We start from the raw sequence: 14,772 nt of genomic DNA on the forward strand, positions 1-14,772 counted from the left end.
AAAATGCAAATTCTCAGGCTCACCCAAACCTCCTAAATCGGATGCTCTGGGGGTGGGGTCCAGGGATTTGTGTTTTAACAAGCTCACTGGGGGAGTCAGAACTTCTGCTTCAGAGGGTGCTTAAATACTTTGGGTCATTCGTGGGCCTGCCTTAATGCACTTTCAGGAAGGGACAAAATGCTTGAGGGGTGGCTGCGCAGCAGGGTTGTTTGTTGTCATTGCTTAGTCATTAATGACATGAGAAAGGTATACTTTTATACTTTTTGTGTGTGGTGTTGTTAGAGATAGGCCTTCAACTTTTGGAGGTGGCTTTGGTTTCTTTTGTTGGTTATGACCAACAGTGGGAAATAGAATACCATAAATCCTTGTTTCCAGGGTTACCTCCTTGCTGCTGATAACAGACAGGAAATTAAAACAATCCATGATAGTGTTTTGTTCTTATTAGCCACAGATGGTAGCTTTCAGATAATGTTGGAGCAAAACATAAATAAATATAGCAGGGAGACTTCATTACTGAAGAAAAATGATTAGGCTGGGTCAAGTTTATAGTCTGGATCCATTTTAATGAAATAGGATAGAGGCAAAGCATCAATGCTCCATTATCGCACAAAGCATCACAACGTATGGGGTCGCTAGTTGTTTTCTTTTTAGTTTAGTTTTGAGTATGTAAAACATTGACATGATTTCAAAGTCAAAATTATGTAACAAATTTTATTCAAAGATGTCTCATTTTATCATATCCCTTTTTGCCTGTTCTTTTAGTCCTTTATGGGTAATCATTTTTATTTGCTTTTTGATTTATTCTTCTAGTGTTTCCTTTTGAAGATAAGCATATATATGTGTATATATGTTCGTATCTCCTTTCGACTTTTACACAAAAGATTTCATAATATACCACAGCTTTTAAACTTTTCTTGTTTTTTTTTTTTTTATTTTTTGGCCACACTGCGCGGCACACAGGATCTTACTTCTCCAACCAGGGATAGAACCAGTGGCCCTGGCAGTGGAAGTGTGGAGTCTTAATCACTGGACTGCCAGGGAAGTCCCTTATGCCACAGTTTTTTTTTTAAGTTAGCTCTATTAAGGTGTAAGTTATATTCAATAAAATTTACCAACTTTATGTGCACAATTTAAATTTTGACAAACTCATAGCCACCAGTACAACGAAGGTTTAGATGGTTTCCATCAACCAAAAAAAAATGTCTTCATATCTTTTTGCAGCCAATCCTCTGTGGTCTCTGGTAAACTTTCTGTCTGCTTTCTATCACTATATTTGCTTTTCCTAGAATCTCACATCGTTTTTTGTGTGTGCAGGTCTTTGACTTCTTTTACTTAGTATAATTCTTCGGAGGTTCAACCATCTTAGTACATGAATCATTATTTTATCCCATCTTATTGCTGAGTAGTGCTCCATTGCTTATATATTCCAGTTGATGGGCATTGTTCTGTTGTGTGTTTTTTTAAATTAACTTATTTTTTAAAATTTATTTATTTATTGGCTGCATTGGGTCTTTGTTGCTATGCACAGGCTTTCTCTAGTTGCGGCGAGCGGGGGCTACTCTTTGTTGCGCTGTGCGGGCTTCTCATTGTGGTGGCTTCTCTTGTTGTGGAGCATGGGCTCTAGGTGCACGGGCTTCAGTAGTTGTGGCTCGTGGGCTCTAGAGCGCAGGCTCAGTAGTTGTGGCGCACGGGCTTAGTTGCTCCGCGGCACGTGGGATCCTCCTGGACCAGGGCTTGAGCCCGTGCCCCGCACATTGGCAGGCGGATTCTTTTTTGTGTGTGTGGTACGCGGGCCTCTCACTGTTGTGGCCTCTCCCGTTGCGGAGCACAGGCTCCGGACGCACAGGCTCAGCGGCCATGGCTCACGGGCCTAGCCGCTCTGCGGCATGTGGGATCTTCCCGGACCAGGGCATGAACCCGTGTCCCCTATATCGGCAGGCGGACTCTCAACCACTGTGCCACCAGGGAAGCCCATGGCAGGCGGATTCTTAACCACTGCGCCACCAGGGAAGTCCCTCTGTTGTGTTTTTTAGAAGTTTTTATTCTGAAATAATTTTAGACTTACAGAATAATGATAAAAATAGTAAGAGAGATTCTCTATATACCCTTTCCCAAGCTTCCTCTAATGCTAACATCTCCCATGGCCATGGTGCAATCATCAACACTATGAACGAAACTACAGGCTTTATTTGGATTTTAGTTTTTCTGTTGCTTTTACTTGTCATGTGTCTTTAGTCTCCTCTAGCGTGGACAGTTCCTTAGTCTTTCCATGTCTATTTTTAAATTATTTATTTATTTTTTTGGCCACGCCGCGTGGCCTGTGGGATCTGAGCTCCCCGACCAGGGATTGAACCCAGGCCCACAGCAGTGAGAATGCGGAGTCCTAGTCACTGGACCACCAGGAAATTCCCTCCATGTCTTTTTAAAAAGAGTTCTTCTTTAGATATTTTGTAGAATGTCCCTCAGTTTGTGTGGTGATTAGACTGCAGTTACAGATTTTGGGGAAGAATTCCACAGAGGTGATGTGCCCTTCTCATGGTCTTATGTCAGGAGCTACATGATATCAGTATGTCTTATTACTGGTAAAGTTAACCTTAATTATTTGATTAAAGTAGTGTCTGCCAGGTTTCTCCATAGTAAATTTATTACTTTTCCTTTTCTGCAGTCTGTTCCTTAGAAGCAAATTATTGCTTTTTAAATTCTGGTGTACATCAATGTGCATGGGAACATAGCTTAGCAACTCTCTTAATCTTAATTATAGTAATAGTAATAATATTATCTATCGCATACCCCACCTGCATATTTCTAAACACAAGTGGATTATCTCATTTAATCCTCAGGATACCTCTCTGAAGTAGATACTTTTTTCATGCCCATTTTATAGCTGAGAAGATTGAGGCACAGAGTGCCTTGCCCAAGGTTCTGCAGTTAGCAGTGGAGCCAGATGCTAACATAAGCCTAACTTGAGGGCCAGCATTTAACACGTGCCATATGGTTGTTGTCAGAGCTTAGAATGGGGATGCTCTCATTTTTTGCCAGAGAAAACAAACAAACACTTACTATATTTGACAATTCTCTTTTGTTCTTTAAGAAAAATTTTTTTGTTTTTACTTTCAGGAAGATTCCTTGTGTGACTAAAGATTTTATTTAGTCAGCTATGCATGGCAGTAACATTACATTAAAATCATGGAGAACTCCAAGATACTTTGGGGAGCACTGAGGATCTATTTTTGGACTTCTTTCAAAAATAGGACTGAAGGTTAGGACAGAGTATTCAGAAGAGAAAACTGCTTTTGGAGGAGTATTTACTTAAAGAATGGCCCTGAGCCTTTTCCTCCCTGGATTTTTTTAGCCTCTCTCAACCAGGGTGTCATGTTTATCTCTGTGTCCAAACCCCACATGTTCACTTTTGTTTACCACACTAATAACTGCTGTATCACACAGTCAAATATGTCTCTGAATAGCCTAAATCGGGGGATGACAACTGTGGTTAACTGATAACTCAATATCTGTGAGCCTCTCTTCTGGTAGCAACGGAGCCACTGAAGGTCAGGCTGTGTGGGTGGACATTTGCACATCTTCCCTGTGACTCACTCAGCAGCCTGCCTTTCCAAGGGGAAATAGCAGTATGTGGCTACAAAGCTCTGTTCATCTCTTCCCTTCTGTCTCATGCTGTGTAGATTGGGTATCCCCAAATCCTTGAAATCACATACCTAGATGACTTGAATGTATCTAGTCTGCCAAGCTGTTCAGATATGAGTGCAGTTTTTAAAAATAAAGTTTTTGTTTCTAAATGTCTGTTGTAAGCCTGGCCCTATATGACAGAGTCCACAGGTTAAACAAGACACTGTTCATCACCCAAAGCCAACCTGGACAGGCACACACATAAAAACTATAGAATTGATTTCCTTAGGAAGGGAGGAGGAAGGCAACTGTTTAGAATGAGTCTGATGCTTGCATACAATAACTAGAAAATTTTATAAGAATAGAAAATTTTTTGGGGTGGTAATAACAGAGGTCAAGTTTATGGGTATCTGGATCTAGCTTCAGCAATCAGAGAGGTAAGAATTGGTTTTTTCTCAGATACAGTTTTCTACACATTTGTTATAGAGAAAGTGTTAGGTACAGGAAAATGTAAGGAAGGAAGTGAAAGTAGACCATTCCTATCACTAGAAATACCCACTCTTTTGTTTTGCATAATCTATCTCCTTTCTTCCCTCTCTCTTTTTCCCTTCCTCTCCTATGCTACAAATACATTGGTAATCCTGCATTTTTTATGTAATACCACATCATAAGGATTTTCCCCACCATTTAAAGAAAAAGACTTTGCTAATGTGGTGGGAGAAAAATAACTAATTTTAATTTGCATGCCATTAATATTTTAGTTAGGATTAACATTCTTATGTTGACTGTCAATTTACATGTACCTACAGGGTGTTAGCTTTTCTATTCTTTATCTTACTATAAAATTGGAAATGTTACTAAAGCAAGCCTCTGATTTCAGATGTCCTAAATGATGCTATATTTGATGAAGATCATGATGAGATGGTGATTGTGAAGGACATAGACATGTTTTCCATGTGTGAACATCATCTAGTTCCATTTGTTGGAAGGGTAAGTTTTTCTATGTTGTCTCCTAACAGTGTTTAAAAGCACAATGACAGTTTTAAAGTTAGGATAATTATATTTTAAATTGTCACCTGCTAATTCCTAATATCCCAGATATTTAGAATTACACATAAACAGTTACTCTTTATCAACCCTACTAATCTAATAGCTGGAAATTAACAAAATAAAAACAAAGTAGCAGAAGGCCCTCTGGGCAAGCATTTCACAGTAAATACCATGTTAATAGGTTAAAATAATGAGATTAAAGACCATCTTTTTTTTTTTAGGTAGCTGCTGCAGGCTCTGAAAACCTTTGCCCTTTATTTTGACTTGATCCAAGATATACTTTTGTATAATATGACATGAGCAGTAATGATTGCAGAATGTCTTGTGGCAGAGGTTATAGTATTAGTGGGTTTAATTTGTTTCCAACCCTTTCTATTTTAGGAAAAATGAATCTGTGAGCTAGATAATGTTATCTAGTTTGCTGTAGTTAAACATACTTTTGAGAACATGTGGGTTACCAAGAGTTGTCCTTTTCTCTTCCCTCTCCCCGTATAATTTTATTTTATTTTGACTTTTTATTAATAATTTTCAAATGGAAGACTTATAGGAAATAGTGGTATGAATATCTAAACACCCATCACCTAAATTTAATGTGTTAACATTTGCTTCATATCTTTTTGTTAAAGTATTTTTTCATTTTTTATAGAAGTGAAACGTAGAAAAATGCACAAATCATTAGGGTACTTCCTACTACCTCACAGATCAAGAACTAGAACATTATCAGTGTCCTAGAAGCTCACCTTGTGCCCCTTGTTAATCCCTAACCCATCTTGTCCCCACAGGTAACTAGTATATGGATTTGTAACAGTATAGATTGATTAGTTTTGCTGGTTTTTCAATTACTATATATAAATAGGTGGGGTCTACAGAATGTACTCTTTTGTGTTTAGCTTCTTTTGTTCCATATTGAAAGAGTCATTGATGTTATGTTATTGCCCGTCATTATATTTTCATTGCTATATATAATTCCATTGTACAAACATACCACAATTTATTCTGTTCTTGGAGGACATTTGTATTGTTTCCTCTCTCTCTCTCTGTTTGGGTTTTTTGGTTGTTGTTGGTGGTGGTTTTTTTGTTTTTGGCTATTGCAAACAGTACTGCTATCAGCATTCTTTTGGTGCACAGATGCATATATTTCTTTTTTAAATTTTTATTTATTTTTTAATTTTCTGAAAGAATTTATATATTTATTATTTATTTATTTACCGAGCCACACAGCATGTGGGATCTCAGTTCCCTGACCAGGGATTGAACCTGGGCCACGGCAGTGAAAGCCCAGAATCCTAATCACTAGGCCACCAGGGAACTCACTAATTTATTTTTGAATTTTAGTTGATTTACAATATTGTATTAGCCTCAGGTGTACAGTAAAGTGATTCAGCTGTATGTGTGTGTGTGTATTTTTTTTTCAGGTTATTTTCCATTCTAGATTATTATAAGATATAGAATATAGTTCCCTGTGCTATACAGTAAATCCTTATTACCTATGTATTTTATGTATAGTAGTTTGTATCCTAATTTATCCCTTTCCCCTTTGGTAACCATAAGTTTGTTTTCTATGTCTATTAGTCTGTTTCTGTTTTGTCTATACATTCATGTGTATTATTTTTAAGGTTCCACATATAAGTGATATCATATGATATTTGTCTCTCTCTGTCTGACTTAATTCACTTAGTATTGTATTCTCTAGGTCACCCCACGTTGCTGCAAATGGCAATACTTTATTCTTTTTTATGGTTTAGTCGTAGTCCATTGTATACATACACCATATCTTCTTAAACCAATTGTCTGTTGATAGACACTTGGCTTGTTTCTGTGTCTTGGCTATTGTAAATAGTGCTGCTCTGAACATTGTGGTGCATGTATTTTTTTGAGTTAGAGTTTTAATCTTTTCTGGATATATGCCCAGTAGTGGGACTGCTGGATCATATGGTAACTCTAGTTTTTGAAGGAACCTCCATAGTGGTTGCACCAATTTACATTCCCACCAACAATGTAAGAGGGTTCCCTTTTCCCCACACCCTCTCCAGCGTTTATTATTTGTAGACTTTTTGATGATGGTCATTCTGATCAATGTGAAGTGATACCTCATTGTGGTTTTGATTTGCATTTCTCTAATAATTAATATGTAGAACATTGTTCATGTGCCCGTTAGCCATCTGTGTGTCTTCTTTGGAGAAACGTCTGTTTAGACCTTCTGCCCATTTTTTGATTGGGTTTCTTTTTCAGTATTGAGTTGTATGACTTGCTTGTATATTTTGGATATTAACCCCTTGTCGGTCACATCGTTTGCAAACATTTTCTCCCATTAGGTAGGTTGTCTTTTTGTTTTGTCGATGGTATTCTTTGCTGTGCAAAAGCTTGTAAGTTTGATTAGGTCCCATTTGTTTATTTTTGCTTTTATTTCTTTTGCATTGGGAGACTGATCTAAGAAAATATTGCTATGACTTATGTCAGGGAATGTTTTGCCTATGTTCTCTTCTAGGAGTTTTATGGTGTTGTGTCTTATATTTAGGTGTTTAAACTATTTTGAGTTTATTTTTGTGTACAGTGTGAGGGAGTGTTCTAATTTCGTTGATATACATGTAGCTGTCCAGCTTTCACAACACCACTTTTTAAAGAGATTGTCTTTTCTCCATTGTATATTCTTGCCTCCTTTGTCATAGATTAATTGACCATAAGTATATGGGTTTATTTCTGGGCTTTCTATCCTGTTCCATTGACCTTTGTGTCTGTTTTTGTGCCAATACTATGCTGTTTTGATTACTGTAGCTTTGTAGTATTGTCTGAAGTCTGGGAGGGTTATGCCTCCAGCTTTGCTCTTTTCCCTCAGGATTGCTTTGGCAATTCTAGGTCTTTTGTGGCTCCATATAAATTTTAGTATTACTTGTTACAGTTCTGTGGAAAATGTCATGGGTATTTTGATAGGGATTGCATTAAATCTGTAGATTGCTTGTGGAGTAGTATGGCCATTTTAACAATATAAATTCTTCTAATCCAAGAGGATGAGATATCTTTCCATTTCTTTGAATCATCTTCAATTTACTTAGTTTATTAATGTTTTATAGTTTTTAGCGTATAGGTCTTTCACCTCCTTGGTTAAATTTATTCCTAGGTTGTTTTTTTTTTTAATTGGATGTGATTTTAAACAGAATTTTTAAACTTTCTCTTTCTGATATTTCATTGTTAGTGTAAATAAATGCAACAGATTTCTGTATATTAGTCTTGTATCCTGCTACCTTGCTGATTTCTTTTATTCTGATAGTTTTTGTGTGGAGTCATTAGGGTTCTCTATATAGAGAACTGTGTCATCTGAAAATAGTGACAGTTTACCTCTTTACTTCCAATTTGGGTACTTTCTCTTTTTCTTATCTGATTGCTGTGGCTCGGACTTCCAATACTATGTTGAATAGGAGTGGTGAGAGTGGGCATCATTGTCTTGTTCCTGAATTTAATAGGAAGGCTTTAAGCTTTACACTGTTGAGTATTATATTGGCTGTGGGTTTGTTGTAAATGGCTTTTATTATGTTGAGATATGTTCCCTCTATATCCACTTTGGTGAGAGTTTTTGTCATGAGTGGATGTTGAATTTTATCAAATAATTTTTCTGCATCTATTGAGATAATCATGTGGTTTTTGTCTTTCCTTTTCTTAACGTGGTGTATCACATTGATTTGTATGTTGAACCATCCTTGCAACTCTGGAATGAATCCAACTTGATCATGGTGTATGATCCTTTTTATGTATTATTGGATTCAGTTTGCCAACATTTTGTTGAGGATTTTTGCATCTATATTCATCAAAGATATTAGCCTGTAATTTTCTTTTATTTGTAGTGTCTTTGGTTTTGGTATTAGGGTGATGGTGGCTTCCTAGAATGAATTTGAAAGTGTTTCCTCCTCTTCAGTCTTTTGGAATAGTTTGGGAAGGATAGGTGTAAGTTCTTTGTATGTTTGGTAGAATTTCCCCAGTGAAGCCATCAAGTCCTGGACTTTTGTTTGCAGGGAGGTTTTGTTTTTGTTTTGTTTTGTTTTGTTTTGTTTTGCAGTATGCGGGCCTCTCACTGTTGAGATCTCTCCTGTTGCAGAGCACAGGCTCCAGACGCGCAGGCTCAGTGGCCATGGCTCACGGGCCCAGCTGCTCCCCGGCATGTGGGATCTTCCCGGACCGGGGCACGAACCCGCGTCCCCTGCATCGGCAGGCAAACTCGCAACCACTGCGCCACCAGGGAAGCCCGGGAGGTTTTGTTTTTAAAATTTTTTATTACAGATTCTGTTTCACTTCTAGTAATTGGTCTGTTCAAATTATCTTTCTTCTTGACTCAGTTTTGGCAGGCCATTGGTTTCTAGAAACTTGTTCTTTTCTTCCAGTTGTCCAATTTGTTGGTATACAACTGTTTATAGTATTGTCTTATTTTTTTTTATTTTTTATTTTTGTTATTTCTGCAGTATTGGTTGTTATTTCTCCTCTTTCACTTCTTGTATATTTGGGTCCTATCTCTTTTCTTCTTGGTGAGCCTGGCTAGAAGTTTGTCTATTTTATCTTTTCAAAAAACCAGTTCTTGGTTTTATTGATCTTTTCTATTTTTTAAAAATCTCTATTTTATTTATTTTTTTCCTGATCTTTATGATTTCCTTCCTTCTGCTTACTTTGGGTTTTGTTTGTTCTTCTTTTTCTAATTCTTTAGGTGATAGGTTAGGTTGTTTGAGATTTTTCTTATTTGAGGAAATCCTGTATTGCTATGAACTTCTCTCTTAGAACTGCTTTTGCTGTATTCCATAGATTTTTGTAAGGTTGTGTTTTTATTGTTGTTTGTCACAAGGTATTTTCTCATTTCTTCTTTGATTTCATCATTGACCTATTGGGTTTTTAGTAGCATATTATTTAGTCTCCATGTGTTTTTTGTTGTTGTTGTTTTTTCCTGTTTTTCTTTGTGGTTGATTTCTCATGTCATATCATTGTGGTCAAAAAAGATGCTTGAAATAATTTCTGTCCTCTTAAATTTGTTGAGGTTTGTTTTATGACCTAGTATATGGTCTATTCTAGGGAATGTTCCATGTGTGCTTGAAAAGAATTTTTTTCCTAATAGATATCAGTTAAGGCCAACTGGTCTAGTGTCATTTTAGGACCTCTGTTGCCTTATTGATTTTCTGTCTGGAGGATCCATACATTGATGTCAGTGAGGTGTTAAAAGTCTCCTACTATTATTGTTTTCCTGTCACTTTCTCCCTTTGTTAGTATTTTTATATATTTAGGTATTCCAAAATGGGTGCATATATGTTAATGAGTATAATATCCTCTTCTTGTATTGATCCCTTTATTATATAATGTCCTTGTCTTTCTTTATGGACTCTGTTTTAAAGTCTATTTTGTCCAATATGAATATTGCTACCTCTGTTTTCTTGTCATTTCTATTTGGATGAAATATCTCTTTTCATCCCTTCACTTTCAATCTGTGTGTGTATCTTGCCCTGAAGTAAATCTCTTGTAGGCAGCGAATTTTAGTTTCTTTTTATTCAGTCTGCCACTCTATGTCTTTTGATGGGAGCATTTAGTCCATTGACATTTAAAGTAATTATTGATCGGTATGTACTTATTGCCATTTGAAACCTTGTTTTCCAGTTGATTTTGTAGTTCTTCTTTGTTCCTCTCTTTATGTTTTTCCTTTTGTGGTTTGATGGTTCTTTTTTATATTATGCTTGAGTTCCTTTCTTTTTGGTTGTTGTGAATCTGTCATGTGTTTTTGATTTGTGGTTATCCTGGTTTTCAAGTATGTTGACCCATAACTATATCTACTTGCTTTAAACTGATAGTCATATCATCTGTTTGAACATGTTCTAAAAGATCTACATTTTTATACTCTCCTTTCCCATATTTTATGGCTTTGATGTCCCATTTTACATCTTAATGTTTATTCTTTTGCTGTTAATTGTAGTTATAATTGCATTTACAAATTTTTTGGATTTTTTTTTGTAGTGTAAATAGTGTAAACCTTATTTACAATGAATGTCATCTTAGTTTCAGGTGTACAGCACAGTGATTCAGCTATTGTTTTTTAATCTATGTACTGGCTTATTTAAGTGATTTTCAGTCCTTTTATATATTTGCTTTTCTTTTTTTTTTTTATATTTTATTTTTGGCTGCATCAGGTGTTAGTTGTAGCATGTGGGATCTTTCATTGCGGCATGCAGGCTCTTCATTGCGGCGCTTGGGCTTCTCTGTAGTTGTGGCACACAGTCTCCAGAGCGCATAGGCTCTGTAGCTGCAGCACACAGGCTCATTAGTTGTGGAGCATGGGCTCAGTTGCCCTGTGGCATGTGGGATCTTAGTTCCCTGACCAGGGATCGAACCCACATCCCTTGCATTGGAAGGTGGATTCTTAACCACTGGACCACCAGGGAAGTTCCATATATTTGCTTTTCCTATTGTGATTTTCCCCTATCCTATAGATTCTTTTATTTTAAATTGAGAACATTTTTAAAAATTAATTTAATTTTGGCTGCATTGGGTCTTCATTGCTGCACACAGGCTTTCTCTAGTTGCGGTGCGCGGGGTTCTCATTGCGGTGGCTTCTCTTTGTTGCAGAGCACGGGCTCTAGGCGCGCAGGCTTCAGTAGTTGTGGCTCATGGGCTCTAGAGCACAGACTCAGTAGTTGTGACGCACGGGCTTAGCTGCTCCGCTAAGCCATGTGGGATTTTCCCAGACCAGGGCTCGAATCCGTGTCCCCTGCACTGGCAGGTGGATTCTTAACCACTGTGCCACCAGGGAAGTCCCCCTATAGATTCTTGCTTCTCTGCTATTTAGAGAAAACCTTTCAATATTTCTTTAAGGGTAGGTTTAGTATTGCTGAATTCTTTTAGTTTTTGCTTGTCCGAGAAATTCTTTCTCTCTCCTATTCTAAATTATATTCTTGCTGGGTAGAGTTGCAGGGTTTTCCCTTTCAGGACTTTGAATATATCATGCCACTCCCTTCTGGCGTGCAAAGTTTCTGCAGAGAAATCTGCTGCTAGCCTTATGGGGGTTCCCTTGTAACTGTTTTTCTCTTGCTGCCTTTAGAATCCTTACATTAACTTTTGCCACTTTAATTATGATATATCTTGGTCTGGGTCTATTTGTGTTCATCTTGTTTGGAACCCTCTATCCTTCCTATACCTGAATGTATTTCATTCTTTAGGTATGGAAAGTTTTAAGCCATAATTTCTGATACATTTTTGATCTCTCTTTTCTCCATCTGAAACCCGTTACGAGTTGGTTGGCACCCTTTATATTATCCCATAGTTCTCATATGGTGCTTTCTTTTTTGTTTGTTTGTCTTTCCATCTGCTGTTCTGATTGGATGAGTTCCATTATTCTCTCTCTCAGATCACTTATTTGTTCTGTTTTATTGCTTCTAGATTGTTTTTTATCTTGGGAATTGAGTTACCTAATTTTGATTGGTTCCTCTATAGTTTCTAGTTCCATTATAGTGATCTGCATTTCTATCTATAATCCTTTAGCATTTTTATTACCTATATTTTAAACTTGGGGTCTAGTTGGCTGGTAAAGCCTGTTTCATTATTAGTTCTTTCAGGGGCTTTCTCTTGTCCTTTTAATTGGGAATAGTTCCTCTGCTTTTTCATTTTACTTAACTGTTTCTCCTAAATTCATAAAGTTAATCTGCTGTGGTCTTGAAGGGGTGTTTTAATGTGGGAGTGTCCCTGCGTAGACTGTGTGAGTCCAGTATTTTTGATGCAAGGGCTGTTTTTGGTATGCATGCCAGCCACGTCTTTCCTCAAAGTGTACTGGCCGTCATCCTCCTGATAGCGGATGTGATTGGTGGTGTGTCCAGAGCCTGAGCTGGATGTCGGGTGGGGCCTCGTCTTTGCTCCGTGGCTGTCACACACGGGGTGGGCTGTGCTCCCCAGTTGTTGGAGCAGAAGCCCAGAGGGTCAGGTTCAGTAAGGCTCCATGTTCCTTGAATGCATGCCCTGTCTCAAAGCATGTGGCTGCTGAAGCAGGTGAAGCCCACATGGTCACAGTGAACCCAGGCACCGCCCACACAGGTGTCCACACCTCTGCTCAGCAGCAGCCCAAGGCCATGACCCTTTCTCCGTTGTGTTCATCCCAGGCCTAGCTCTAGGCTGTGCTGTGGAGTGGGCTGGTGCGGGGGGCCAGGGTGTGATGACTGCAGGAAGCCAGGTGCTTGTGCTGCTGCCTGGGACCTGGGCTGCCTCTGGTGGGCCTCTTCCAGGACCTATCTGCCCCAGATCTGGCACGGAGCTGTAGTGTGGGGGTGGGCGGACCTGGAGTGCTCCTGGCAGGTAGTGAGCCACTGTTTACTCCTCCCCAGAGGCTGTCCACCCAAGACGTTTCTGTGGTGCCACCCAGTGTGTGTGCTGACCAAGTCTGCCATGGCTGGACTGCCCCTACCATGTGAATGCTGACAGTGCACTTTGAGTTTTGGCCCAGACCACACCCCAGGCCCTCTGGACTATCTCTTTGCAGCTAGGCTGGGTCCTCTCTCAGGACTTGTCCATCCGGGATTCAGTGCCTAAGCCCTGTGTATACTAGCAGCACCCCTCCCAGCCCTGGCAAGCGTTTTGGACTGGAAGTGTGGCCAGGTGGAAGCCAGAGGTGCCCTCTCTCCCGATTGCTGGCCAGCCGGCTCGCTCACTCCTTGCAAGCAGAGTCCAGGCCCCTCTAGCCCTTCTGTCTATTCCAGCAAACCTCCCAGCAGGCAAGGGGGCCCCTCAGGGCTTGGGCCTGCCCCTGTGGACCTTCCCTCCTTCACAGATCCCTCCCAGGGGCACTGGTCCTGTCCTGATGCCTTTTTTTTTTTCTCATCCTACCTGGTTACACAGAGAACTTTCTTATATAACCAAAGTTATAAGAAATCTGCCAGTTTCCAGTTGGTTTTCTGCATGAATTGTTCCAGGTGTAGATGGATTTTTGATGTGCCTGTTGGGGGAGATGAGCTGTACGTCCTTCTGCTCTGCCACCTTGATCCTCCTCTTGCATGCATTTCCATTGGAATATACCTAGGAGTGGATGTACAGGGATACAGGGTATACCTGTGTTCAACTTATTAAATACAGACTTTTGGTTTTCCAAATTGGTTGTACCAGTTTACATTTCATATACTCTCATGAGTCCTAGTCACTTCACATCCTCATCAACACTTGGCACTTTCAGTCTTTTTAAGTTTAGTATTCTGATGTGTATGTAGTGGTATCTCTTCTTAAAACCTTTTATTACAGAAAATTTCAAACATATCTAAGAATAGGTATATTAGTATATAACGTTCCATGTTCCCATCAACCAGTTTCAACAGTTATCAGTAAAGGACCAATCTTGTTCTATATACGTCCCCACTGGACTATTTTGAAGCAAATCCTAGATAACATTGTTTTTTTCTATAATTTCTTCCAGCATATTTCTCTAAAAGATAAGGATTTTTTTTAAGAAACATGACTGATTTGATTATCAACCTAAAAAGTTGGCAGTAAATCCTTCAATATATTGAAGTATGATATAGACAACACGACTCTTCATTACTAATCATTAATACCTATCTCTAAAATATTCTTACTTATCCTCAGTAGCACTGCCATAGACAAAAGTAACAGTAGTTCCTAAATAGCATCTAATAACTGATATTTACATGTTTCCAGGTGTCTCAGCTGGCTTGTTGGTTTAAACCAGAATCCAAATAAGGGTTACACATTTGCACTCACATTGCATTTGGTTGTTATGCATCTTAAGTCTCTTAATCTACAGTAGTCTCCTCTGCCAGCCCCACCTCCATCCCCACCCCAATGACGTTCTTTACCTGAGAAACTAGGCCAGTTGCTCTGTAGCGTGTCTCAGTTTCTGGATTTGCTCCATTCAATCTCTGCATTTTTCTATAAACTGGATTAGATCTAAAACTTCCTAAGTTTAAGATTAAACATATTTGACAAGAGTAGTTCATTGGGGTGCTGAGGATTCTGTATTCCGTCACATGAGGAGGCATATATGGTCTGGTAGTCACACAACTAATGATGCTGGGCCGTGACAGCAGGGCTGTGTATTTTCAGAAATGAGGGAACCTTTGAGCTCATGGCTACCTTTTATTT

General features: G+C 38.7%; 1 protein-coding gene across 2 annotated transcripts in view; it reads left to right on the forward strand.

The window, feature by feature from the left end:
• GCH1 (GTP cyclohydrolase 1) overlaps nucleotides 1-14,772 on the forward strand; it is a 53,123-nt gene that overhangs the window by 21,607 nt on the left and 16,744 nt on the right. For both annotated transcript variants that reach the window (XR_009539209.1, XM_060142334.1), the window contains exon 2: nucleotides 4,505-4,614. Coding sequence is in view for 1 of the 2 variants with exons in the window: in XM_060142334.1 (XP_059998317.1) it covers nucleotides 4,505-4,614 (110 nt within the window). In the remaining variant the exon portion in view is untranslated. The remainder of the gene's footprint in view (nucleotides 1-4,504; nucleotides 4,615-14,772) is intronic.

This window comes from Lagenorhynchus albirostris, chromosome 1, assembly GCF_949774975.1.
Source record: "Lagenorhynchus albirostris chromosome 1, mLagAlb1.1, whole genome shotgun sequence".
NCBI lineage: Eukaryota > Metazoa > Chordata > Mammalia > Artiodactyla > Delphinidae > Lagenorhynchus > Lagenorhynchus albirostris.